We start from the raw sequence: 25448 nt of genomic DNA on the forward strand, positions 1-25448 counted from the left end.
TGGATTTGCCCTGTCCAGGTAGCAACACCTGCTGGCATTCCCTCTGGATCAGGGGAGTAAATGTGCTTTGGCAGCAGCCCCTAGCGCCCTGCTCTCAGGAAAACTGTCTGCTCCCTTTTCAGCAGGCTGGGGTAGAGCTGCCTGAGCCTGCACCACTTCTCTGTCCTCAGGTGGGTGTTGGCCTGAGACAGCTCTGACCTCAGCTGTGCTCCGTGGCTGCAAAGGGGATGCAGCTGTTTGCAGTGACTGCAGTGGCTCTGGCACAAGAGCTGGTACTCACCTCTGTGTGGGAGGGCATGGCAAAGCCATTCTGCAGTTACATGCAGGGCTCTGCCACTACAAATGTCTCACATGAGGGGTCTGTGCCACTGCAGCCAATCACAGCACAGCAGTGCACGTTAACCACAACACTCCAGAAAGTGTCCAAAGGTCCAGGGTTGGGGCAGTGACATTAAAAAGAGTCAAATTTTATTTTAAGGTCCAAGAACTCCCTTAGTCCCACTGGGCATTTGTAACTGACACTGGCTTGATATGTCCTGCCCTAATGGCAGCACGGGTTTATTGTGTCTTTAACCCATGTCCCACACCACAGAGGCCACTGCCCACCTGAAATCCATGTGCAGAGCACTCCCACTCCACTGCATGCTCATCCATGGGCTGCCACTGAGGTGGTTCCAACACTTACAGTTTTTAGCTGCCTAGAGGGTTTTGTTGTTGTTGTATTAGAACAACCCCAGAGCCCATACACACTGCAACCCTACTAACAGCCATGCTGAAATTCCCACAAATGCTGCAGAGGTGCAGCTCTGTATAGAGCTGCTGGAGGTGACAGACTCATGCTGTCACCAGCGCTGCTGGAGAGAGCTGCAGAGCAGCAGAGTGTTCCTGGCAAAGAGCAGAGCAGAGCTCCCTGTGAACCCTGAGCATTGTGATGGCTCTGGTGCCTCCTGCACAGCGGAGAGCAAAGCCCACACTGCATTGCCCATGCTGCACAGTGAGCACGGTGCCCTGCACTGCCCACAGTGCACAGAGAGCACGGTGCCCTGCACTGCCCACAGTGCACAGTGAGCACGGTGACAGCACTGCCCACACTGCACAGTGAGCACGGTGCCCTGCACTGCCCACAGTGCACAGTGAGCACGGTGCACAGCACTGCCCACAGTGCACAGTGAGCACGGTGCCCTGCACTGCCCACAGTGCACAGTGAGCACGGTGACAGCACTGCCCACAGTGCACAGTGAGCACAGTGCACAGCACTGCCCACAGTGCAGAGAGAGCACGGTGCCCTGCACTGCCCACAGTACACAGAGAGCACGGTGCACAGCACTGCCCACAGTGCACAGTGAGCACAGTGCACAGCACTGCCCACAGTGCACAGTGAGCACGGTGCCCTGCACTGCCCACAGTGCACAGTGAGCACGGTGACAGCACTGCCCACAGTGCACAGTGAGCACAGTGCACAGCACTGCCCACAGTGCACAGAGAGCACGGTGCCCTGCACTGCCCACACTGCACAGTGAGCACGGTGACAGCACTGCCAACACTGCACAGTGAGCACGGTGCACAGCACTGCCCACAGTGCACAGTGAGCACGGTGCCCTGCACTGCCCACACTGCACAGTGAGCACGGTGCCCTGCACTGCCCACAGTGCACAGTGAGCACGGTGCACAGCACTGCCCACAGTGCACAGAGAGCACAGTGCACAGCACTGCCCACAGTGCACAGTGAGCACGGTGCCCTGCACTGCCCACTGTGCACAGTGAGCACGGTGCACAACACTGCCAACACTGCACAGAGAGCACGGTGCACAGCACTGCCCACAGTGCACAGAGAGCACGGTGCACAGCACTGCCCACAGTGCAGAGAGAGCACGGTGCCCTGCACTGCCCACTGTGCACAGTGAGCACGGTGCACAACACTGCCAACACTGCACAGAGAGCACGGTGCACAGCACTGCCCACAGTGCACAGTGAGCACGGTGCCCTGCACTGCCCACAGTGCTCTAAGCAGCTGTGGCCCCTCCGCAGCTGGGAGAGCTGTGGGGGCCCCATGAGCTGGAGCTCTGGGTGCTGGGTCAGACTGGGGTTAGTGGGAGAAGGAGGGCCACAATGACAAACTGGGCTGTAAAGACAGACCCAGGGCAACTGAGCCGCGAGGCTGGATGGGGCCTTGGGAGGTCTCTGCTCCAGCGCCTGCTTGAAGCTTGTCCCATTCAAGATGCTGAAGAACTTGCCCATCTGACTTCCAGTATCTCCAAGGTGGGCAAACCCTCCTCTTCGGGCCCCTACACCAGTGCCCAACCACCTGCCTAGCATGTTTTTTCACTTGCATCTATTTGGAATTTCCCATCTACCAGCTTCTGGCTGCTACCCTGTGTCCTGGAGTAGGAGCTGCTGGGGAAGGAATCTCCACACAAGCACTGTACACATGTACATGCACGGGTACGCACACATGTACACACACAGAGTAAAAGGCAGATACAGGTGCAGACACACACAGAGATAAATAGATAGAATTAGAGTGTGCTTATACATGGACACGTGTTTGTTTATATCAAGACGTTTATACACACACATATATATATATACATACACATTCATAAAACAAGACTTACTTTGCCCTAAGGAAGGCAATTTCAGAATTTACAATGGAATTCTCCCTACCCAAATCTCTCCACTTGTTTACCTGTATGGTGGTTCTTAAAGAACTGGGAAAGGGTCAGGGATTGCATCCCACGGTGTTTATGCACTCAGCACAACAAAGCCGGTCCTCAGCATTCCCTGACAAGGGGCATGTAAGAAGATGTGATGGCCCACAATATGGTGCTGGTACTATTCATTATTCACTAGCCAGCGGCTCCAGGACTAGCTCAAGGTGCAGGAAAGAAACAATGGGCAACAGAGAAACAATGTCCCAATGGCTGGTACCTGAGAAAGGTTGTGACCCTCCCCAGCTACTCTGCAGCTGTGCCAGCTTGCCCAGTGTCCCCACCAGCCAGGCTGGAGCTCGCCTCAGGGCTTTGTGACTCCTTGTGCTGTGGCTGTCTGCACCCACCCGCAGGGCTGATTCCCGTGGGTGGGCACGGGGTGCAGGTGTTGTAGTGGAGTGTGTGGGTGCTGTACCTGAGTGAGCACAGGCCCAGGGGGCTGGGCACTGTCACACCTGTGCCTTTTCCCCCAGAGGCAAGGCTGGCTTGACACATGAAGGGGCAGCCCTGTGGCAGGATCTCTGCTCTGGCCACCTCTGCATGCACTCAGCATGATCCCAGCAGCCTCAGGGTGGATGGTGCTGCCCCATGCCCACCTGTGCCCACCCACAGATTCCCCAGGAAGCTGTGCCTGCTCAGCTGGGGCTGCAAGAAGTCCTGTGGGGCTTTGATTGTAAGTTGTACCCTGTGGGTTTTTTCCTGGCTGTGCCCAGGCTCTCTAGGAACTGCTGCAAACCTGTGCTATGGCTGGTTTCCTGCCAGAGGCCGCATACCATGGATTTACTCATGGCACGAGGCTGCATCCCACGGCTTCTGCCCTGTGGCACCCACCTTTCCCCCGGCTCCAGCCTCAGCTCGATGAGGTGAGTACTGCAGGCTGTCTGGAGCAGGGTCCTCATGGTGCTGCAGTGGTCGCTGCTGCTGCTCGGGGCCACGTAACTCAGAGACAGCCCCAGTGTGCTGCTGCCCTGGTCCTCTGGTGCACAGCAGAGCAGAGGGTTGGCCTGTCCCCTCCCTGGCTGGTATCAGCCTGAATACAGACACCTGACTCCTGCCCCGAAACAGACACAGTGCCCCTAAACACAGACACACAGCTCCTGCTCCTGAGCACAGACACAGCTCCTAAACACACCCCTAAACATGGACACACACCTCTTCCCGTGCACACGGACATGGAGCTCCTGCTGCATTCAGCCTGTCCTGGTCCAGGGCCACCTGAAGCCACACTGGTCACCTTGGCATCCAGATGTGCTCCAACACCGAAGTAATGCTGGGCTGGGGTCTGGCCCACCCTTTGCCCCTTGGGACGGTGTCAGAGCCTGCAGGGATCTGGTGGCATTCATTCCCTGCCCCGAGGTGCCAGCAAAAGGGCATCACCAGGACCGCCAGCACCTGTTTGCAGTCCGTGGGCAGCAGCAGGGCATGGGGTCTGTCCCCACGGCGCTGTGTGCCCACAGCAGTGCCGCTGCCAGCAGAACCTGGCCGGGGCTCCGGGCGCCCTGAGGGGCCTGCATGGGCCGTGGGGGCTGCTCGGGGCTGTGTGGCCCCAGACCTCGGATGATCTCTGCGGGTCCCTTCCAGCTCAGGGTATTGCATTTTGACTGCAGAGCTGTCCCTGCATGGCTCCTGGTGGCACGGTCACGGCTCGCAGCCCCAGCCCCAGTGCCGCAGGCAGAACGTGGGGGCAGGCGAGGGGCTCCTGGGGTCAGAGCTGGGTCCAGGCTGGCACCCGGGGCCTGGGGCAGGGCTGGGATGGGAAGGGAGGCGCCAGGGCTGGGTAGGGCGGGATCCCGCACGGGAGATGATGTATGGGCAGATGTATCAGATCGCACAAGATAAACAAGCAGTGAATTTCATCAGGGCCCATCATGGCTTTAATTTGGCTGCCTAATGAGTCAGATCCAGCCGCGCAGATAAAAGTTGTCAGAGCCGCAGCCCTAATGAATTTCTTGCCACTTGTAATCAAGGCAGCTTGTCTGAGGGGGATGATTAATGGGCCCCAGAGGAGCTGCCGTCCCTCGGCTTCCATTCCCGTTAATGCAGTCGCCAGGAAATTAACCAAACCCAGCACCGGGCTGGGGCCAGGGCCGGTGTGGGGGTACCCCTGGGCACCACGAGGGGACGGGAATGAGGGGTGGCATGGGTGCAGGGGCTGGGCTGGAACCAGGACCAGGACCAGGATGAGGATGGTGACATGGGCACACACAGCCAGAACACATCAAGGAGTGGAGGGGCTGGGGCCACCATCTGCAGGCCCCAGCAAGGGAGCCCTGTGCCATGGGAGAGGCACAAGGAGGAGGCAGCAGGGGTGTGACAGGGACATCTGAGGGTACCTGTGGCAGCTGGGGATATTCTGGCACCTCCCTTCCTCCAGGCTTGGGGCCCAAGGCCTGTGCCCCAGTACGTGTACAGCGTACAGTGCACTCCCAGCGCAGCAGAGCCCGGTCCCCAGCACAGCACAGAGAGGCACTGGAGCCCCAGACTGCTGCTTGTGGTGTGGCTGGGGGGCAGCCAGCCCAGAACTGCCAGCACTGGGGCCCTGCTCTGCCCACAGCTATGAGAAGCACACGAAGGCAGGGCTGGCAGAGCACACGGCTCCCTTCACTGCTCAGGGGTCTGCCTGTGCCTTGGGACTCGATGACCCCGCTCTCCTCACTCACCGTGGCAGCCCATCACTCCCTGCCCATCTCTGCCTTCCCGCAGCCCAGCCTCACATTGCTGTCCCGTGCACAGGGACCAGCTGGCCCAGCACTCCTGCCCTGCATGTCCCCTCTCCAGCACACCCCTCTGCTGTGCCCATCTCCCATCCCGCCAGAGCTGTGCATTGCTCTGGGGCCATGTTCTGCCACTGTCCCTCAGTGCCCCGGCTGGCACATCTCCCCTCCAACCTCAGCGCTCTGCCGTGTCCCAGGGGCCTGGTTTGGCACAGGACTGCTGTTATCAGAGCCCAGGCCGGAGGAGAAGAGGCTGAACGTTTGTCAGTGTGGGCTAGAGAGTCACCAGACCCAGCTGCAGACCAGGGCTGCACCGGAGGCCCCAAAGGCAGCACATGGAGACACCGGCCTGGCAGGAGGTGGGTTGCTTTATTGGCCTTTATCTCCTTGGCTGCAGATAACACACACAGGGCAACTTATGGAAAAGAAACCGTATATACAGAGTGTCCATATAAATATTTCCAATGTACATTTTATACACAAGTGACAGAGACATTCCATAGCAGTGTCCAAAGCCTTGAGGTTCCAGCATTCAGCTAGAGGCTTAACCCCAACGAACGAGAGATGCTCCTCTCCTCTCCTCTTGCTCAGCTGGAGACCAGCCCCACCTGGGCAGCAGCGGGAGCCAGCGGGAGGCTCCGATGGAGACACTGTGTATGGCTTGGAGCTTGGAGCTTTAACCTGGAAGGACAGTGACTCTACAGACAGACAGACAGACAGAGCTGGGGATGCTGAGGTGACCATCCTCTTCCCCCTCTAGGTCACCATGGAGGCTGGGGAGGCCTTTGTCCAGGGGCAGTGCTGGGGAGGCACCACCCTTGCATCAGCACATGGGGAGCAGCATCGGTGCGTGCATCCCTCCTGCACTGGCCAGAAGCAGAGGAGCATGGGGGGGTGCAATAGAGAAACAGGCACCTCCTGCTGCCCCCCACCTCACCACTGCACTGGGGGCTGTGGCAACACGTAGGGAGAGTAGGAGGGAAGTGACCACACTGACCTCCCTGAGGGAGCAGGTGCTGCAGCCATCAGCCCCCCGGTACTGCTGTGCAGGAAGGCTACACACCTGAGCTGCCCCCAGCCCCTGCTTTATCTACAGATGTGTGTGGGGGGCAGGAGACACCGCCTCCCCATCCACGTACCGGTCATGAGAACGGGGCGCCCTGCAGCCACCCCAGTGATTACACAGGAGCCCCTCCACAAGCTGCCAGCACTGGACCTGCACAGCTGCATGGCGAGAGGTGGCTGGAACCAGCACAGAGGAGCAGGATGCTGGCTCCCAGCCGGCTCCCAGCCTCCTCCTCACTGGAACGGGGGTTCTGGTGGGGGCAAGCACCATGAGGGCCCGTCTGTGCTGCTCTCAGAGCCACTCCTGCGGCCCTGCTCCCCGGCAGGGCTGGAGGGCAGCTGTGCGGCGACCAGAGGGCCCGTGCCGGGCTAGGCTGTGCCGGGGCCGGCGCTGAGCTCCGCGGGCGCGGCGGCGCAGGCGTTGTTGTTGGCGTTGGCGTTGCGGCGGGGCAGGCTGGGGGTCAGTGTGGCGGCGCTGTCGCTGGGGCAGCCGTGCTGCAGCAGGATGTCGATGCACTCCTGGCTGCCCGCCCGCCGGGCATAGGCTAGCGGGGTCAGGCCCCGAGCGTCCCGGCTCTTCACATCCACTCCGTACTGCGCAGGAGACAAGCAGCTGGTCAGCGGTACCTGGGAACCGTGTGCCCGGGGGCACGGCCGCAGGCAGAGAGCTGGTAGGGTGGGCAGGGAGAAGGGGCCAAGAGGGTGGGCACGTGGGGGAACCCATGGAAGCAGGATGGCTAAAGGTAGCAGGAAAGTGGGGAAGCACTGGGATAGCACCAGAAGCATTACGGTGGAGGCTGCAGGTTCTGCCTTACCCAGATGAGCAGCTGTGTGAAGACTACATTGGCCATTGCACAGGAGAGATGCAGTGCTGTGCGTCCGTCTCCGTCTCCGTAGGTCTCGTTCACTTCCTCCTTGGTGCCATGGGCCAGGAGTGTCACCACGAGCCGCAGGTCATCCTCCACCACGGCCCGCAGCAGCTGCTGCCCCAGCGGGATGTCAGACTGGGGCAGCGGGGCCAGAAAGAGCTTCTGCTCATACTTAGCCCGGATCCAGCGCTCCTTCTCCTCCCTGCCAGACAGGACATTGTCACGGTCACAGTTGAGACCATTTGCTGGGGCCTCATGCACAAAAGGACACGAGCATCAGCACTGCCGTGTGAACATCCTCGTGTGAGCAGTGAACATCTGTCACACCCAGATAGCCCCTGCCATGCCCCTGCCGCTCCCCTGTGCCCACAGCTGCCACCGAGGCTCCGTCACCCCGCTCTGGACACCTTCCTGACACCCGCTTCACTCACGGCACCTCCTCACGGCTCCCTACGGACGCCGTGCGCTCACATCCGTGCCTGTACAGCAGCAGCCAGACCCCGCGGCCGTGCCTGTGCAGCTCCACGCCGGAGCCCTCGCAGCCGGGGCCGTGTGCCCTCGCAGCCGGGGCCGTGTGCCCTGCTGCGGCAGCTCGGGGACCGTCCCCTGGCAGGCCTGCGTGCGGGCCGCGGCCAGCGGCAGGAAAAGGCTAGCAGCGGACACGCCAGCCCGGTGCCACGGGAGGCACCTTATCGCTGCCGCCGTCTCGCCTGGTGCAAACAAAGGCAGTGTCCGCGTCCGTCCCGCGGGGCGCGGGTCGATGCGCGCCGTGCCGCCGCTATCTGCTGCCATTCTCTCCATCTGCGGCGGGCGGGCGGCCGCCAATGCCCCGCGCCGCGCGCGGCCGCTGCCGCCGGCCCTGACCCGCTGATAAGGCGCAGAATGGGCCCTGGCTGGGATGAGTGACAGCACAGCGGCTCCGACACGGACAGACAGGCCCTGAAAGGGACGGGCCCTGAAAGGGACGGGCCCTGGAGACCTGCACGGCGCTGCCAAGCCATCTCCGTTAACCCCTTCGGCTTTGCAGCCAGACTCAGCTCCCGGAGTCGCTGCACGGCGCAGCTGCCGTGGAGCCCCCTGCCCCAGCAGCGTGGCAGGAGAGGCCAGTGCCTCGCAGGCAGGCAGGCAGGACCCCCGACACCGGAGCATCCTGAGGAACCCTGCCTGCCTCAATGACTGCTCCCAACCCCTGTCGTGTCACCCAGCCCTCTTGCTGTGGTTCCCAAGAAGCATTTCTGGGGTTCACCCCCTCCCTTACCGACTGCTCTCAGGCGTGGGCTTGGGGTACCCCTCCACCATTCCCTCCCAGACAGCATTTGCAAGTGCGTTGCCGATGGCCGTCATGACCATAAGAAGCTCGCTAGGCCAGTCATCCAGGTCCAGGGAGCGCACACGGGACAGGTGGGTGCCCAGGTTGCGATGGATCCCGGAGCACTCGATGCACATGAGAGCTCCCAGGTTCAGACTGGCCCAGTCCGGATCTGAGGGCAGCAGGATCAGTGGGGGAGAGTTAATAACCTGCCAAGACTCACCAGCCCGTCTCCTGCCGTTCAGACTCGTATTTGCAGGCACCTGCCCACCAGAGCCCTTTCCTAGTTCAGTGTCCCTGGAGAGGCCAGGACCTCAGGCTGGCTGGTGAGGAGTCACAGGCCAGGGTGGCAGTGTGGTCTGCACCCCAACCCCGAGGAGCAGGTCCACTGCAGGAGAGGACAGGACAGACACACAGAGCAGGTCTCTCTGGGCTGAGAGAGGGGTGCCAAGGGTGGTTGGAGCCCCCTCCCCTCCCGGTGAGCCCCTCGCCCAGCGTGGCATCTCTTACTCGGTGCGTCGCAGTCCACGCAGAAGCTGTTCCCACGCGCGGTGCGGACGGCCTGCATGGCCTGCGCGTCGCCCTGGCTGCCCAGCCGAGCCTGGAAAGAACCCCATGAGGCCCCTTCACTGCGGGCCAGCCACCCTACCATGCATCCTGCACCGCTCCTGTCATGCCACACCACACTCCATGAGGCTGGCCAGCATGGGGGCTCTGAGAGCAGGGTCTGGAGTGGCCAGCTGTGCGCCAGAGGTGCAGGGGACAGTGGGCCAAAGTGGGGAGAAAGGGCAGAAATATCCAGGGAGGGAATGAACCATGCAGGATCCAGCCACATGGGAGGCAGAGTACTCTGTGGGGCCAGAGCCAGGTGGGGAAGAGGTGACAAGAAACCCGGGGGAACTGCCCAGTCCCAGGGACGGGACTGAACTCCCACTGGGAGAAGTGGGATCAAGGCAGGATTCAGCGTGGACAGACAGGCAAGTGTGGGACATGGAGGAATGTGGCAAAGCAGATGCCAGAGAAGACAGATCAGAAGTTGGCCAACACCTCTTACCTTGTTTTTGCTGCTCTCACAGCCCTGCAGGCTGGCCAGGATCTGGCTCTCAATGGCCTGCACCCAGAGCTCCCGCTCCTCTGATGTTGAGGCTTCAAAGAGCCACGTCTGGCCCGTCAGCGACACGATAATGAACTCAAATGGCTCATCTGGTTCTGGAAGAGAAAGAAGTGCCTAACATGGGACTGGGAAGGAGGGGGTCTGCCGTGGGACAGATCCTGGCAGGCCATCCCCACATGGCAGGGTTGAGGCAGCAGCAGAGCCCAGGAGGCTGGGACAGGCAAGTCCCTGTCTTCTCCTGCAGAGAAGAACCAGAGCTCTGTGCCAGAGCTCTGCCTCCCACAGCTCCACTGGCTTGTGCCCACTCTCCTGCCCTGTGTCCCACCCTCAGAGAAAGCTGCCAGCCTCTGGAGCAGTGAAACCAGTTCCTCCACGGAGCTGGTGTCTGCAGACAGCCCCAGCGCCAGGGCTCTGCGCCCACCCTGGAGGGGCCCTGCAGACGGAGTGAGGCCATGCAGGAGGAGCCTGTGTGCTGGGCTCACCATGGCTTACAAGGAGTTCTGCCCTGCTGGCACCTGCCAGCCTGGCTCTGCCTCACACGGCCCCCCACAGATACAGTTCATGGGGTGTCATGTCAGCCTCACACCCAGCACCAGCATTTACCTTTTATTGCCAACTTCAGTAGTTAGTGCAGTAAATGACTTAACTAAGCGGGGCCTGAATGGAATGACTAATAAACGTTATGTCACAGCACACGCTTCAGCTCATAGCAAAATGATTTGTAATTACCTAATTAGCGTTATGCAAATAACACCCTCATCTCCATAATGTGCCTTCCCAGCTCTCTATTAAAAGCAGGGAGTCAACTGCTTGGCTCCAGAGACAGCACGGAGGCCGAGGAGCCTCCGGTCCACATCAAGGCAGAGCTGTGCTGGCCTCAAGCCTGGCAGGGTCTTGTGCACACCGGGCATGACGTGGGGAGGTGTGCAGGGGTGTCTGGAGGGGCTCGAGGGAGCCCCCCCTCCTGTCCCTGACTTCTCTGCAGCACAGAAGGCTCTCACTGCAGAGGGAAGCAGCAGAAAGGCAGGGATCGAGGAGCTGCCGCGGCCCACCATCAATGGCTGCAGAGCCCCTGGCTGCGTCCCACGAAGGGCACGGCCACCCTCAGCTACTGTGGGGCCTCCTGGGCCCAACTGAGCCGGGCCGTGCCCATGAACATCCCCAGAACTCGCTGCAGCCTTGGGAAGTCTCCTTAGGAAAGCCGGGCCTGTGGGCATGGTGGGAGTGCACAGCCCTTCCTCCCAGGCTCGTGGTCAGCACCTGCACTGACAGGTACCGGGCCTGGAGACCACCAGTGCCTGTGAACTGGTGTGGGAACACGAGGCTGGGTCTCCACACCACCAGAGACTGGGGAGGATGGAATGACTCCAGCATGAGCGCTTGTCCTGGCTTGCGCTTCCCAGATAGGCTTGCCATTCCTTTTACTCATTTCACCCTAAATCAGCCTGGGACTCCTCCTCTGGGGAAAGGTGTCTGTCCTGCCAGAATGTGAGACTGAGCCCTCAGGAGGATGACAGACTGCAGGGAGTGGGTAGTTAGCTGCGCTGCTGGACGCTCCCCTCTCTGTGAGTAACTGGGACATCCCACTTGTCCAATACTTTCCTCCAGATCTCAGCCACAGGAGAGACCCCACAGACATCAAGTCCCAGCTCAAGAACAAGATTCTTGGAAAACATACAGCTGCCAGCTTGTGAATACTGGGAGAGGAAATAACCAGGCAACAGCCAGGCTAACAGGCATTGCCTCCTTTGCTTGCTGGCACCAGCCTGTGTGAGTGCTGCCAGAGCCTGGCACGGGCAGGGAGCCCCCAGACTGCAGGGGAGCCAGGACCATCCCCGCACAGCCAGGGGATGGGGGGCTGCCTGGGGCCAAGCACTGCCAGCCAGGAAGGAATGGGAACAGCTCCCTGGGGCAGAGGCTGCCCAGGGGCTGGAGAGAGCGCTGCTGGGGGGCCCTGACACATCAGAACAGGCCCAGTTCTCCTCAAATCTCATCCTGCTTTGGCCTGAGCCACCTGTGGCTGCTGCCACTGTGTTGCTGAGCCCAAGCCAGCTGCCTGGACTTAGGAAGCACTGGGTGCACTTGAAGTCCTCCCTGCTGCGGCAGGGGGAGGACATCATGGTCAGCAGGACACAGCGAGGGTTCCTGCTGTGGGCTCACATGGCTCCATCTTCCTTGTTCTTGTTTACCCAGCACCTCCCCACCAAGCAGGCAGGCAGGAATCCCAGCCCCAGCCTTCCTACACCTGTACACTTCCCAGGGAAGCAAATGTCTTCCCTGCGTGCCCAGGGCTCTGGTGTGCGGGTCATTGCCCCTCCTTGAGGCACCACGCTGGGGCAGGGGGCTCCATGTGGATCCCAGTACTCTGCTCAGGACATTCACAGTAGGGCAGGAGTTCCCTCCTTCTGGGTGAGAAATTTCTGGGGCTCCAACTTGACTCGGACGGACTTTCTTACTGTCACAGCTGAGGGACATCCAGAGCTCTGGGGCTGCCCAGTCCCAGCTGTGGGAGCAGTCCTAGTCCAACCAAAGCCCCGGCGCCAGTTCTGCAAGACGCAGAACCTCCGTTCCCTTCCTTCTTTGTGCCTCCTGGATTCCAGCTTCACGCCAAACAAAGGCCCTGCTGCCCTCGGAGCCCGGGAAGAGCTAACAAAGGATCACAGCCTTTCTGCTGCGCTACAGCAAATTCCCCACCTCACAGTGCAGGACAGCATGTGGGGCTGGATCACTGTGGAGGCATGACTACAGCAGAAGAGCGTGGCACTGCAGGACTGCAGGATCACACCCTGGATTCACACGTGAGGACCAGCAGAGCTGGGAAGGGAATCCAGGACTTGCAGTAGCTTTGAACACTGTGCAGATCCACCTTCTGGCATGGTCTGGGACCAGTTCCTGAGCTCCTCAGAGCACCCATACAAGTTGAATTAGACTCGAACAGTTGTTTTAGGGAAAGCACAGGGTATTCTTAGTTTCTTCTGGGGAGAGGTACAGGTTTCCAATGTGGCAGGGCCGTTTCTGGCCGGATGAGAGATGGCACCAAGCAGATGACATAAACAGAAAGGTTTAGACTACCTCTGCTGAAGCAGAACTGGCAGAACTCCCTCCCCTGCTCCACACGTGGGCACAGGCTCCTCCTCAGAGGCCAGAGAAGTCCCAGAGCTTGCCAGCTCCAACTTGACAGGGCTCAGACCTCAGAGGAAGCCAGTCCTAGAGGAGCGGGGAGCCCTTCCCAGCTGCCTCCGAGTGAGCAGCTACCCGGGGGCCAGACGGCAGAGCCCGGCCCCCCAGCCCTGCGGCTGCCCCAGCGTGCTGGTGGGAGCCCATTACACCAGATCCATTAGAATTAGTGGGCAGTGCAAATGAATGCGCTGCCTCTCTCTCTCTTGATGATTTTTTGATGATGTTTTAAAGACTGAGCTCCGTGAAGAGTTGCTGAGCAGAGTTTGGTGTGAGCTGGCTCTGCTAATGGGTGTTAACCCCTCGACCCCCTTTCCAACACTGCCCAGAACGAGCGCTCTGAACAGGAGCAGGGTTAGGGAGGGCACGGCCAGGACAGCAGGGCCACATGGCACCCAGACCCCAGCAGGACCCGCAGGTGAGGAGCAGCCCCAGGGCAGCCACCCTCCCTGTGCCAACACCCCAGCCCTGAGGGAGGCATCCCCCAGACAGCAGAGGAGCACCACGGCGCTGCCCAGAATGAGGGAATGGAGACACCCTGTGTGTCTGGCCGGGAGACAGACCAAAGGGACAGCAGCAGGGTACCAAGTGCCCACCCAGGTGCACGGGAGCATGCACCTGCTGCTCAAGGCAGCCCTGTGGAACAGTGTGTCCCACAGACACCTGTGGGATGCCAGAGAGGAAAAGGAAGGGGAGCAGCAGTGACACAGAGCTTTGCCTCCACAGCTCGTGCCAAGCCCCCTCTCCATGCTCTGAGTAGGGGGAAGTACAGCTCTGAGCACAAGGGGTACACCAGAGAGCTAAAAACGCCTCATCTCCAATACAGGGCTGGGGCAGAGGTTGGTCCTGCCTGCAAAGGGCTCTGGCTACACCCTGCATTGCTGCCCAGCCCAGAGACCCTCCTGCAGGGACCCTGACGTGGAGCCATGGGAGCAGTACTTCCCACCTCCATCCCCTCCATGTGCACCCTGCTTCTCCGTGGGGTGCACCCGGGCAGCGTGCTTCCCTGGGGAGCTGCAGGGGGACAGGCTGGCCCCACGCCTCACCCCTACCCGAGCTGCCCCAACGCAGGCTGGGGCAGGGCTCTCAGAGCGCAAGCAGCAATATGGGGGGCTGCTCCTCTGTCCCAGAAGCACCAGGATATGAAGCAGCTCTGTGAGGACAGAGCAATGTCCCCACCAAGTGTGGCAGGACCATGCTCCCAGCACTTGGACACAGCACAGCAATTCCCTCTCTACACAGGGCACTGGACAGAGCTCCCCCACACCAGCCCAAAGACCCAGGGCAGCACTTTCTTCCCTCATGGGAAGGGGGAGTTCAGCACAGGGGATGGCAGTAGCATCTCCATCCCAGCACACCAGGCAGAGAGCCTTCCACACCAGACAGCTTCCCAGCCAGCTCCTTCCTGAGCAGATGGGTGCAGGGTAGTGTAGGACACCTTCCCTGCATCCCAGCAGGTCTGGCAGAGAGGAACAGGATTCCACTCACATCAGGAAAACAGGAAGCAGAGCTGGCACTGAGCCCCACTCCTGAAGTAGAAGTTTACTCTGTCACCTCTGCTCTTCACCATCTCCCAGTCACATCCAGCCTCTCCCTGCATGCCGCCCTTCTTCCACTCCCATTACTGCTCCTGCTTTGTGCTGGCAAAGTAGAAGTGCCTCCAGAGGCCCTGGAGAGTGGGTAGTCATGCAGGGAGGAGGTGGGGGGATGCCTCCAGCATGTGGGGCACACGGCAGGAACCAGGGCAGGTCCTGTCAGACATGCAGGGAGACCCTGGCCCACAGCTCTGCTCTCTGGCTGCCAAGCTTGTGAGAAGGGTCCTGGAGCAGGGCAGCTGGCAGCCCCTGGCCTCGGGTGCTTGTTTGCAAGCTGCGACTGTACCACATCATTACGAGGTGTTTGGGATATCAACAAATTAGCAGGCGTCTGGGAAGAGAAGGATGCAACACCATTCGTAAATGTCAGCTCGCTACCTCCTCATTTTGCAGATCATTAAACCCAATATTCCCAACCTGTATTAGTGCGACAGGGACAGGCCCTCCGCGGGGACAGTCGCAGGAGAGCGCAGCAGGAGCAGGGCTATGGAGAGCCCCCAGTGCCTGCTGTCCCGGCGCCCCCAGGCCCAGAGTGCCCCGGCTGAGCTGGCACGGATGGCACCACCAGGGATGGTGCTGAGCTGGCACGGATGGCACCACCGGGGATGGCACGGGGGCCGGGGGTGGCAGCAGCGGGGGACTCGAGCGTGGAGGGGCACAGCAAGCTGTACAACGGGGCACACGGTGGGGTCACAAACGTGTGTGGCACGTGTGGGGAAGGACACAGTGTGTCAGCGTGTCCCTGGCTCCCAAGGGACACCACAGGTACACAGGGGTGTGCAGGGGGTCAGGTAAGGATCGAACAGGCCATTTCTGTGTACCTGGCAAGGAGGATGCAGTGTGGGGTGCAGCGTGTGCTGGGGGGTGGCAGAAGGGCTGGGAGGTGTGTACAGGCATCAGGGAGGCAGGTCAGAGCTGGGAGGGCACAGGAGGGTCTCTCAGAGCGGTAACACGGAGCTGTGTAAGCTCCCCCAGGAACCACAGACCGAAGGGGTGGGACTTGATGGAAGCAGCTGAGCCACAGAGATGCCCAGCACAGGCTGCCTCCCTCCCGCCAGGACTGAGCAGGGAGCTCCAAGGTCCATAATAAGCTGGAGTGACTTGTTAGCACTGAATTAAGAGGCTTGGTGGAAGGAAGCGCGCGGGTGACACAAGCTGTGTGGGGCAGGCGGGAGCTGAGCGATAGCAGCTGGAATCCCCAGCGATCTGCTGAGCACGGCTCAGCCTCACACTCCTGGCTTGCCACGATGGGCCTCGACAGCCCCTGACAGTTGGCATTAATCACGCACATCGCCCCAACACAACTCTTTACTGGCCATCAATTTCCTGTGGGTTTTAAAACTAAAAAACAAAGACAAAACCGCGTCGTTTGGCCGCCACTGAGAAGCACATTAAGGGGCTGTCAGCTTCTCGCCATGCACCCTGCATCACTCTTTAAGCACATGAGAAGTTCATTATCCCTGGAGCTCTGGCAGCCATGGGGAGACTGGAGCAGGGAGCGTCGCAAAGGCGCTGCTGCCCTCAGCCGTGTCTGGTGGCTCTTTGGCCCTCCTGGAAGCATGAGCAGGGGCCGAGGGTCCAGGCCAAGAGGAGTGTGGCTGCAGGGGGGCTGTGGGCTGCTCCATGGCAGGACAGGGCACTCCTGGCCACAGAGCTTTGCTGGGCTCTGATAAGAGCAGACTTTCCTGATGGCCCTTGCTGGATGACACTGCACCTACACCACGGGGATGAGCATCTTCGCCCCCTGACAGCCTGACACACGTTTGTCAGCCTGTGGGTGCTCCCTGACAGCCTGAGCTGCACTCCCCAGCTTGGTGACATCTCCGGCAGCCCAATCCCACGCCTGCCATAGTTTGTGGATGCTCCCTGGCAGCCTGACACGGAGCTCTCTTTAACATGAGCCCATGTAAAAAAGCAACAGCTCGTTTGATTTATGATACTTCAGAACAACTAAGATTCAATTGCTCTGCACGTCCCTGGCTCTGATTACCTCCTAAATGAGATAAACTGATGGCAATTTATCCCCAGACCTCACCAACTTTCCCAGGATGCTAACCTGAGCTGCTCGTGCCTAGCTCACCAGCGTGGGGCGGGTGGAGGCAGGTGCAGGCAGCCTGAGCACAGCCCAAACCTGCTCCCTCACATACCCCAGGGCTGCTCCTGCCCGCAGGGGTGCTGTGACAGAGGCTGAGCCTGACACCCTGCCTGGCCCCAGGCCGCTCCTGGTGGGTGGGAAGTTTTGGGGGGGTGTCCCTCCACAGGTGGGAGTCCCTCCACAGTACTCCCCCCACCAGAACAGCCAACGGAAAGCATGGCTCCTCACTGGGCTGTCCCCATGCTCCTGCCAGGACAGTGAACCCTCCACAGAGGGATGAGCACCACGAGGGGACAGCAGCTCAGACACAAGGGATGGCAGCTCTGCCACAGGGCCCGGCAGCCCTGCTCCTGGCACAGCAGGTTCACACTTTCACCATGTTGACTGTGCAGAAGCAAAAAACTCAAATTACCCTGCTCTGAAATAAACTACCATAGCTGTTCAAAAGAGCTAAAAAAGATTCAAAGGGGTATCAGTCATACTTATGGACACCAGTCCATGACACAAACCATTGGCCATGCCCACGGTGTGGGGCGGTGCTCAGCCCAGGGCTCACAGCCAGACCATCCAGACATTGGGACGGGACCTCAAGCGGAGGCTCAGCACCTCCTTGTACTTGTTGCCAGTCTCAGCTTGTCCTGCAGGACAGTGACCCACCATGGGTGGCCACCTGAGCACCAGTCCCAGAGTCACTTGTCCTCGGCCTTTGCCCTGGCCTGCTGCTCTTGGTGACGAGCTGCCGCAGTGTCCAGAGCTGCGTCAGCTCTTGGAACAGTCCCGGAGCTGAGAGCAGGAGAGAGACCAAGCAAGTCACTCACAGAGGCAGCAGGGCAGGAGCTGAGCAGCAGGCACACGGCAGGCGGGGGACAGAAAGGATCCGTAATTCATACTGAGCACAGGGATGGGCACGGTCCTCTCTTGACCAGGATGCCCCCCTCACGCCAAAATGGGGCACACAGCTCACTGCTGCTGGAACTGGCTAAAACCTAGCTGGAAGCTCTAAGTGCAGCAACAGTGGCTGCTCCCACGGACTCAGAGCATGGTTCTGCTGGCACGGACGCTGCCACAGCCGCAGGTCCTGTTGAAGCAGGGCAAGGTAGGAGCACGACAGAACTGGCCTCTAGAACTTTTGCAATTGGATCAGTTTTTGAATATACTAGATACTTTTAAAAAAGAAACATGAGTTCAGTTTGTCAATAGCTGACCAAAAGCCAGAAACCCACCATGCAGCAGCCCACAGCACCTCTGTGCCCCAGCAGAGGTCTGGGAGCAGCTGGTTCCATAGCCCTGCCCCACTGCAGCAGCGAGCCTGTTCACCCACTGGAGAAGGATACAGGGAATTGGACAGTCTGGGTTCACACTGGAAACGGGAGGATGGGCTGCCTGTGCCCGCTCTGCCGTGCCGTGCTCTGCTCACCCTCACGTGCTGCTCGCACTGCTCCGTCCCGCTGCAGCACCAAAGCAGCTCAGCCACCTGCTGCCACGCACTCTGGCACCAGCAGCACTGCAGATCACAGCGTGGGGACTCCTCCTGCTCCCGGTACTGCTGCCAGAGCTTCTGGCAGCAAGAGGATCCACAGTGTGCAAGGTCTGCGCGGTGACAGATGAAGTTTGGTAATTGACACTGGTAAATGAAGTTCTGTGTTGAAAAATGCCAAAGAATGTACACTGTAGTAAAAAGTTACATTTCTAAAACACCTGATAGGGCTTTAAATTACTCATATCAACCTGAGACAGGGCCTGGGTAACACTTCAGGTAAGACAGACCGCTGCCCAGCTCACCACCAAGGACCAGTGCAGGACACAACAAAAATGCTGTGATGTCCTCATGCTCCTTACATGTCTCCACCCCCATCACTCCTCCTTCCAGGGATGCTGCCAAACCAGGAAGGACAGAAAGAGTGAGCCTGTGTCAAAAAACATCCCTATGAGATGATGGAAAAACTGGGATTGCTCAAGGACTCCTGTCCTGGGCACACAAGGAGAAGGGTGACAGCCCTCCAGCCTGTGCATCTGGGAGCGGAGGGCTGGGAATTCTGCCAAGCACGCATGTGTTGCTGAAAAGGAACTAATCAAATTTTAAGACTTCAAGCAGTGGTTAGTCCATGTTACTACTTCATAAAAGTGTTCCCACATTCAATTCCCTTTTCCACTAGAAATTGGCATCACATTCTGCGCAATGTCAGGTCCCAGATTCGGCACCTCTCCCACTCAGTCCGCTGCGCTGAGGGGCCGCAGGACCAGACCTCCTCTGCAAGCACTGACACATCAGTCCTGTGCCTCTTGGTCTTTGTTGTGGTCAGCTGAGAGCCCTCCTGTCCACAACACAAACCCAATCATCACTCCGAGGTCAGCTCTGGACCTCCTTTACAACTCTCTTAGCATTCTATTCACAGGACAGGACACACTTCTTCGGCACATGCTTTCTCATCTTACGTGTGGGGGTGCAAAACCATCCCCTCCTTCACTGTCCCACTATTCATACAAAGAATGAGCCTCTCCTTTTGCCAAGCACTGGGCTGAGAACTGCAAACCAATTCGGGAAGGCCAATGGGTCTGAGGAGGCAGCATACACACAGAGAGCTAAGAACAAAGAAGCAACGCTTCTTGCTATCCATGGGACACCAGTTTGACACACTCAAACGATCCTCAAGGTTCCTCAGTCAACCACGGCAGATGGGAAACCTGTCTTAGACTTTTGCATTTCAGATGCAGACAGCTACAACAGAAAAAAACCCCAACAGAGCTGCCCAGCTCTGCACAACATCAAAGCAATTGATTCCAAGAAGATCTTGAGCTGCTCTGCTGTGGGACACCTGGGCTGCTGGACTGCAGGCAGACACGTGATTTGGAGCAAGGTGCCAGGACAGCTGCAGCACCTTCTGGTACAGAGTAATATTTCCTGGTTTGTTTTGCAGCAATTGTTAGCTCCAAACACTTGTACCGAACTTTCCTCCCCTCTGAAATATGTCTTTACTTCGGTTCACTACAGAAGCTTATTGAGTGCTGTGGGACAGGATGACCAAGAATAAAGTAAAATCTCACTTTTCCAGTAGCTATCACAGATGCAGGCTTTGGAGAACATGGCTGCCAGGCTCATCTCTACCTGGACAAATTTGGTGTCTTTTCCCAGCAGAATGCTTCCCCATGCCTTGCAGCCTCCCTGTGAAGCTTTGGGTCCCTCTTCGGCAACCACAGACACCAGAATTTCTCAACAAAAAACCTGTCAGTACTCTGAACATCGGGAAAGCAATGCACATGCCTTCAGCTGGTCCCCTGAAGGAGATCAGCTTTTCCAAAAGACCCTTAGCTTGAGGCAGGTGCCCAGCACAGGTCTTCTGAATTGTGAAAGTCTGGCCAATTTACAAGTCAATGGAATTAGGTCCTTGTAGTGTAAAGTGTCTGAGAGCACACCTTAACCATATGGTGTGCTCTCAGGTCTGCTACTACAGTTAGCAATTTTAATTACCAGTGACTGTCTGAGCACGCACAGGCATGATGGTGGTTCTGCAGGGCACGTGGGAAATGGAGGGAAAGGCAGATCAGAGAGGCTGGTAGCCCTTTCCTGCCTCAGCCCAAGTGCTTGGACAAAGAGTGCTCTGAGCCCTGCACGAGAAGCGCTCCGAGCCCCAGGCACCCAGAGAGCACCGCAGGACCCTCTGAGCAGCAGAGCTGCCCCCCAGGCAGACCCTTCCTACCTTCTGCTGCCGTGCTGGGGCCATCAAGCCGAGTTGTCCCTGTGCTCTTTTTCCTGCGATGCTTTTTCCTGTTGGCATGTGGTGACGGAGGCGGCTCCAGCTTTGGGCTGGCAGCACTGGAAATGTTTGGGCTGGAGCTGAGGGAGTCGGCAGTACCGTTAGCTGGGGACAAAAATAAGGCAAGTCACGTACATGGGACAGACACTCTCCTCTCCCCAGAGACACCCAAGTGCTCTGGAGCCAGCCCCGGTACTTGGCTGGCTCGACCCACACGACCCCATGAGACAGGGCAGGACCTGCCCAGCTCCATGGCACAGGGCCACCCCCACAGCCAGTGCAGCTCAGGGCTGGCAGCTCCTTGGGCGCTCGGCTGGACCCGCTCTGCGCTGGGATCCACGCAGAACGATCGCACAGGGACACGTGCAGCAGCACCTCTGGAGCAGCCGAGGCCCCATCCCCAAACGCAGCTCCCTCACAGGGCAGTGTCCCGTGTCTGGACAGGCCTTTTGGGAAGGGACAGGCCCAGAAGGTGATCTGGCTCTCTGAGGCAGCCCCAGGATCTGCAGAGCCTCTGCAGAAGCACTGCCCTCCCAGCACTGCTCTGCCAGACGAGGTGACTGGGGTTGCCACACTCAGGAACCTGAGCGTGATGGGCTCAATAGCTTCCGATACGGAGCTGAAGAAGCTGCATCCCCAGCAGCAACGCACCAAATTTATCCTCAATCATACTGTTCCTTACAATTAATAGCAGAATTAGAAACAATCAGGGAGCTGCCTAATTACTGTCAATTAGAGTGCGCTAATCAAGCTCCGATCACACACACACACGCTGCCGCTGCACTCACCATTAAATGTCAAATTTCATTAGAGACCAGCAACAAAATCAAAAGCCTGACATTCAATTTCAGCAGCACACACAGCGCAGGCTTCCAATCAGCATAAAAATGCAGACTCCGGGGAAGGCAACGAGGCGCAGGAGTCCTCGCTGCACTGTTAACCCTCTCCTAAATCCACTCCTGCCTCTGCAGTGTCCACCCACCCCCAGGGCATAGATGGCAGCTCCATGCCCAGGACCTCTGCCCCAGGCAGCGTGCTGTCCTCTCTGCCACAGTCCAGTGTCTCCCATCAAGTCCTGACTTCCCATTGCCATGTTCTGTGGCACCTGGAGTCAAGAAAGGAACCACAGCATTGCACAAGGGCAGCAGCTCCAGCAGTGGGATGGCAGGGACCTGCCAAGCCTTTCTCCCACCCCAGCCTGTCCTCTGCTCCCTTGGCTCATCCTGGTTGGGTCAGACTGGTTTCTGGGGCTTGGTCGGTCTCAACAAACACCCAAAGTGGGTGGAGAGAGGCACAGAGGGTCAGAGGCCCAGGCAGGGATGGAGGTGCAGCTGGTGTCCCCCTCACACACCTGAGAGAGGCTGCAGCACTGGAGCTCTCCCAGCTCTGGTTTCTCCTGCACTGACACACACCAGTAGGGTGTTTCTGCTGCTATTTATCCATGGGGAAATAGCTCACCCTTGACAATTAAGAGAGATAAATCTAATAAAATCAGACTCCAGTTTTCTAAATATAAATTACTGATCCTGCTACAGGACCATGCTTACAGCAGGTGTGAAGCACCTTCAGCTCCTAGCCATATGTCACAGGGGACCTGAACTTTCTCATCAGTGGTTACACGTGGTGCCTCCATCCTCCCTCTGCTGCCCACCTGCTCACCAGGATGCTCCCTGGGCCAAATCCCACACCTCTGGCACCCTGCCCCACTCCAGGCTCGATGAGAGGGGCTGCACATTTCTGCACTCCCCTTCCTGTGGCCTGCTGTGAGCCCGCAGCTCCTGAGGGATTGTCACCCACATCCCTGCTCTTCCTGCCCAGCAGCCAGCACCAGAGCTGGGGACTTGCAGGGCCCCATGGGATGGGGACAGGATGGCAGTGGGGTGGGGCAGCACATGGAACACACTCTCTCTGTCAGAGCAGGCATTGCTCACTCTCTCCTTCCCCAGTAGGGCAATTGAACCCCTCTGACTTACCCAAGGACTTCCAGAGCCCCAGCTCACCAAGGGAACCTTTCACAGGCACACCTGGGACCTCCTGGGCCCTTCTCCAAACCAGTCAGCCTTAGGGGGGGCCCTGGGACCCCCCAGGTGTGCTGCAGAGCTCCCGCATGAGGGACAGATATAGAAACTGCTGGAGCATGTTTGTATGACTGCCTGGCCCCATCCCATTGCTCTTCCATCTACTCTCCAGGGCACAACCAGAGTGGACAGCCTGTGCCCAGGAGCTGAGGTGGCAGCCTACAGCCTTGCTATGTGCCCAAAATCAGCTCTGAGCACAGGAAAATTCCTCACCTGCCCGGCCATGCAGAACTGGAAACACAGCAGAGCCTGGGCCCTGGCAGAGCCAAGGTTCAGGGGTGGTGCAGCCTCACTCAGCCCAGCTCCTCGATGGAGGGCTGGTTGTGCTGCTCAGCTCAGCCCTGCCATGTGGAAAGAGCTGCCCCCAACAAATGCCCCCTCCCTCAGGACACTGAGAATCCACTTTGTCAGCTGTGGCTGTGGGGAACACAGAGCAGCGATGGGAACTGCCTGGGACCCCAGGCAAGTGCCCATGCTGTGCTGTGGGCCCTCCAGAGCTGCTGGCCCCGTGGCCAGTCTGTGGAGCACTAACACAAGGCTCGGGGTCAGCACAGGGCTTGGCACCTGAGAGCGGGCGAGCAGCCACCAGCATGCAGGACAACAGTGAGCCCCGAGATGGCATCTCACCCCCCCTGTCACTGGCAGGGGCAGCAGCACAGAACCACAGAATGGTTTGAGTGGGAAGCAACCAAAGCTCACCCAATCCCACCCCCTGCCATGGCAGGGGCACCTTCCACCCCAGACTGCTCCAAGCCCCGTTCAACCTGGACACTGCCAGGGATGGGACTACCAAAGCTGCTCTGGGCACCCTGCTGCCTCACCACCCTCTCAATAAAACATCTCTTCTTTATATCTAGTCTAAACTCACCCACTTTCAGTTTAAAACATTATTCCTTTTCCTGCTACAACAGACCATGCAGATCAGCTCTCATTTGAGTCTTCAGTTGCTGCACATAGAAGAGGCAGACAGCTCCAGGTGCTGTGAGCACGGACAGCTCCTCCAGGGACAGCAACAGGACAAGGAGCAGAGGGACACAGAGGAGGACAGGGGACAGGACAGGGGGCAGGACAGGGAACGGAGGGATGAGGGCAGGACAGGGGACAGAGGGAGGGGGGCATGGGCTGGCTTGCTCTCCTGTGCCACCCAGGGCAGGGCAGGACAGGGCAGAGCAACACACAGCATGGCCACACCAGCCCCCAGCTCCGCAGAGGGGCTGCAGGGAGGAAGGATGAGACCTGCCACAGCAGCTCCTGGGACAGGAGGGAACTGGGGCAAGGAGCTGCTCTCCAGAGGGCTGATGTCACAGAACCGATCTGTGCCAAGGCACCAGCGCTGCATGAGGGCACCAGCGCTGCTGCTGAGCGCGCCGGGGCTCTCGGCTCCCGCGGCCGGGCCCGGTGCCGCAGCGCTGGGGACCCTCCAGCCCGGGGACGAGCGGACACGGCCGTGTCCCCCTCGAACGCTCCCGCTGCCGTGTCCGAGGCGAGGGGGCTGCGGCAATCCCGCTCAGCGCTGCGCCCCTCCGCTCCCCTCGCCCGCGCTGCCCCATCAGCAGTAACAGTCTGATTAATTCGCTTCCAGCAGGGAGCTGATGGGGCCAATGATGGAGCCGCTGCATCAGGCGCGCTGAAATTGATAGTTTTTCACAGTTACAAATGAGGAGCCTCCTCAGCTGCAAATGGCGCCCGCACAGTCGGACTCCGGTAATGATCATAAAGAGGCTCCTTTAAACTGCGAAAGCCCCTGGGAGCGGGCGGGGGGGCGGCTGCCGCGCTAATGAGAACTACAAGGGGCGAGCAGGCATGGAAATGGCTCCTCCACTCTTGATGTGCATTTAACTGCTTTTTTAGTGCGGCGGCAGAGCCAGGAACGAAGGAGTGATGAATGCAGCACAAAAGCATTTATTTTCCAATTCGGCAAAGTGGCTACGTTGGGAAATGTATGAATTATTTTAATTCACTCAACTGTCCTGAAACATCACTGAGAGCGAGTGAGCGTGGGGGGAGGGGGTGGGCCGTGCTCAGTGTGTGCTCCAGAGACAGGAATCACTCCTATTCCTTCAGCTGCCCCGAAATCTGGGAGATGGGGGTGCCAGCGAGGTGCAGCTATGGGGGAAAGCAGTGGTACGTAACCCCAGTACCCCAGCTCGCAGAGCTCAGAGCAAGGTCAGAGCAGAGGGCTCGGAGCCATCCTGCTGCAGAGCAGCGTCCCTTGGCTGGAGCTCCTCATGCCTTGCAGGACAGCTTCTTCCCTGGCTGGGACACTGCCAGCTGACCCTCGCTGAGGGGACAGTCCCAGCGAGGCCCAGAGGCTGTGTCTCACACTCACAAGCAGGCTCTGGGCTCACAACCACAGGGCAGAGCTCAGAACTGCCCCACTGCTGAAAGGAGCCGCCCTGCCTGCTGAGGCTGAGGGACAAGGCCAGAAGGGCTACTCACAGGGGTTGGGGCAGCTGCCAGGGATAGCCACGGCCTCGTTCCACTGGTCTGCACTGGAGACAGAGTAGGAGCGCTGGTGCATCCCGTCTGGCTTGGAGCTGAAGCCCACGAGGTTGATGCCACTGATGGAGCGCTCGGAGTGCAGGGAGGTGCTGCTGGTGGAGTGGGGAGCACCTGCAAGAGAGACGAACGAAGCACAGGCTGACTGCTGCCTGGAAGCTCGGGGGAGAAGGAAAAGCTGTCCCATACCCGAGGTCACACTCCTCGGGTGGCTCCACATGAGGACTGGCTCTCCCTGGCTCTCCTCTCCCAAGGGGTGCTTGTGCATCACCCCAAAGGTGCTGATGGAAGAGCCCAGCATGCCCATTTCCCAGAGGGAGCTCCAGCTCCCAGCTTAGTGGGTTGCAGTGCAGCACCCCGGGATACACAGCTGGGAATTCTGGCACACAGCTTCCCCACAGCTGGAGTTCACAGTCATGATTTTCACTACATCCTCTGGCCCCTGGGCAAACGCAAACCCACCCCACAAC

General features: G+C 59.2%; 1 protein-coding gene across 2 annotated transcripts in view; it reads right to left on the reverse strand.

Annotated features, from left to right (window-relative positions):
- Window positions 1–5772: 5772 nt before the first annotated feature.
- AGAP3 (ArfGAP with GTPase domain, ankyrin repeat and PH domain 3) overlaps window positions 5773–25448 on the reverse strand; it is a 109880-nt gene continuing 90204 nt past the window's right edge. For both annotated transcript variants that reach the window (XM_030264081.4, XM_030264080.4), the window contains exons 12-18: window positions 24919–25092; window positions 20345–20506; window positions 9720–9874; window positions 9176–9266; window positions 8615–8837; window positions 7303–7558; window positions 5773–7081 (exon numbers count right to left, since the gene is read on the reverse strand). In XM_030264081.4, the coding sequence (XP_030119941.1) occupies window positions 6857–7081; window positions 7303–7558; window positions 8615–8837; window positions 9176–9266; window positions 9720–9874; window positions 20345–20506; window positions 24919–25092 (1286 nt within the window). In that variant the 3' untranslated portion in view covers window positions 5773–6856. The remainder of the gene's footprint in view (window positions 7082–7302; window positions 7559–8614; window positions 8838–9175; window positions 9267–9719; window positions 9875–20344; window positions 20507–24918; window positions 25093–25448) is intronic.

The sequence above is a fragment of the Taeniopygia guttata genome, chromosome 2 (genome assembly GCF_048771995.1).
Source record: "Taeniopygia guttata chromosome 2, bTaeGut7.mat, whole genome shotgun sequence".
NCBI lineage: Eukaryota > Metazoa > Chordata > Aves > Passeriformes > Estrildidae > Taeniopygia > Taeniopygia guttata.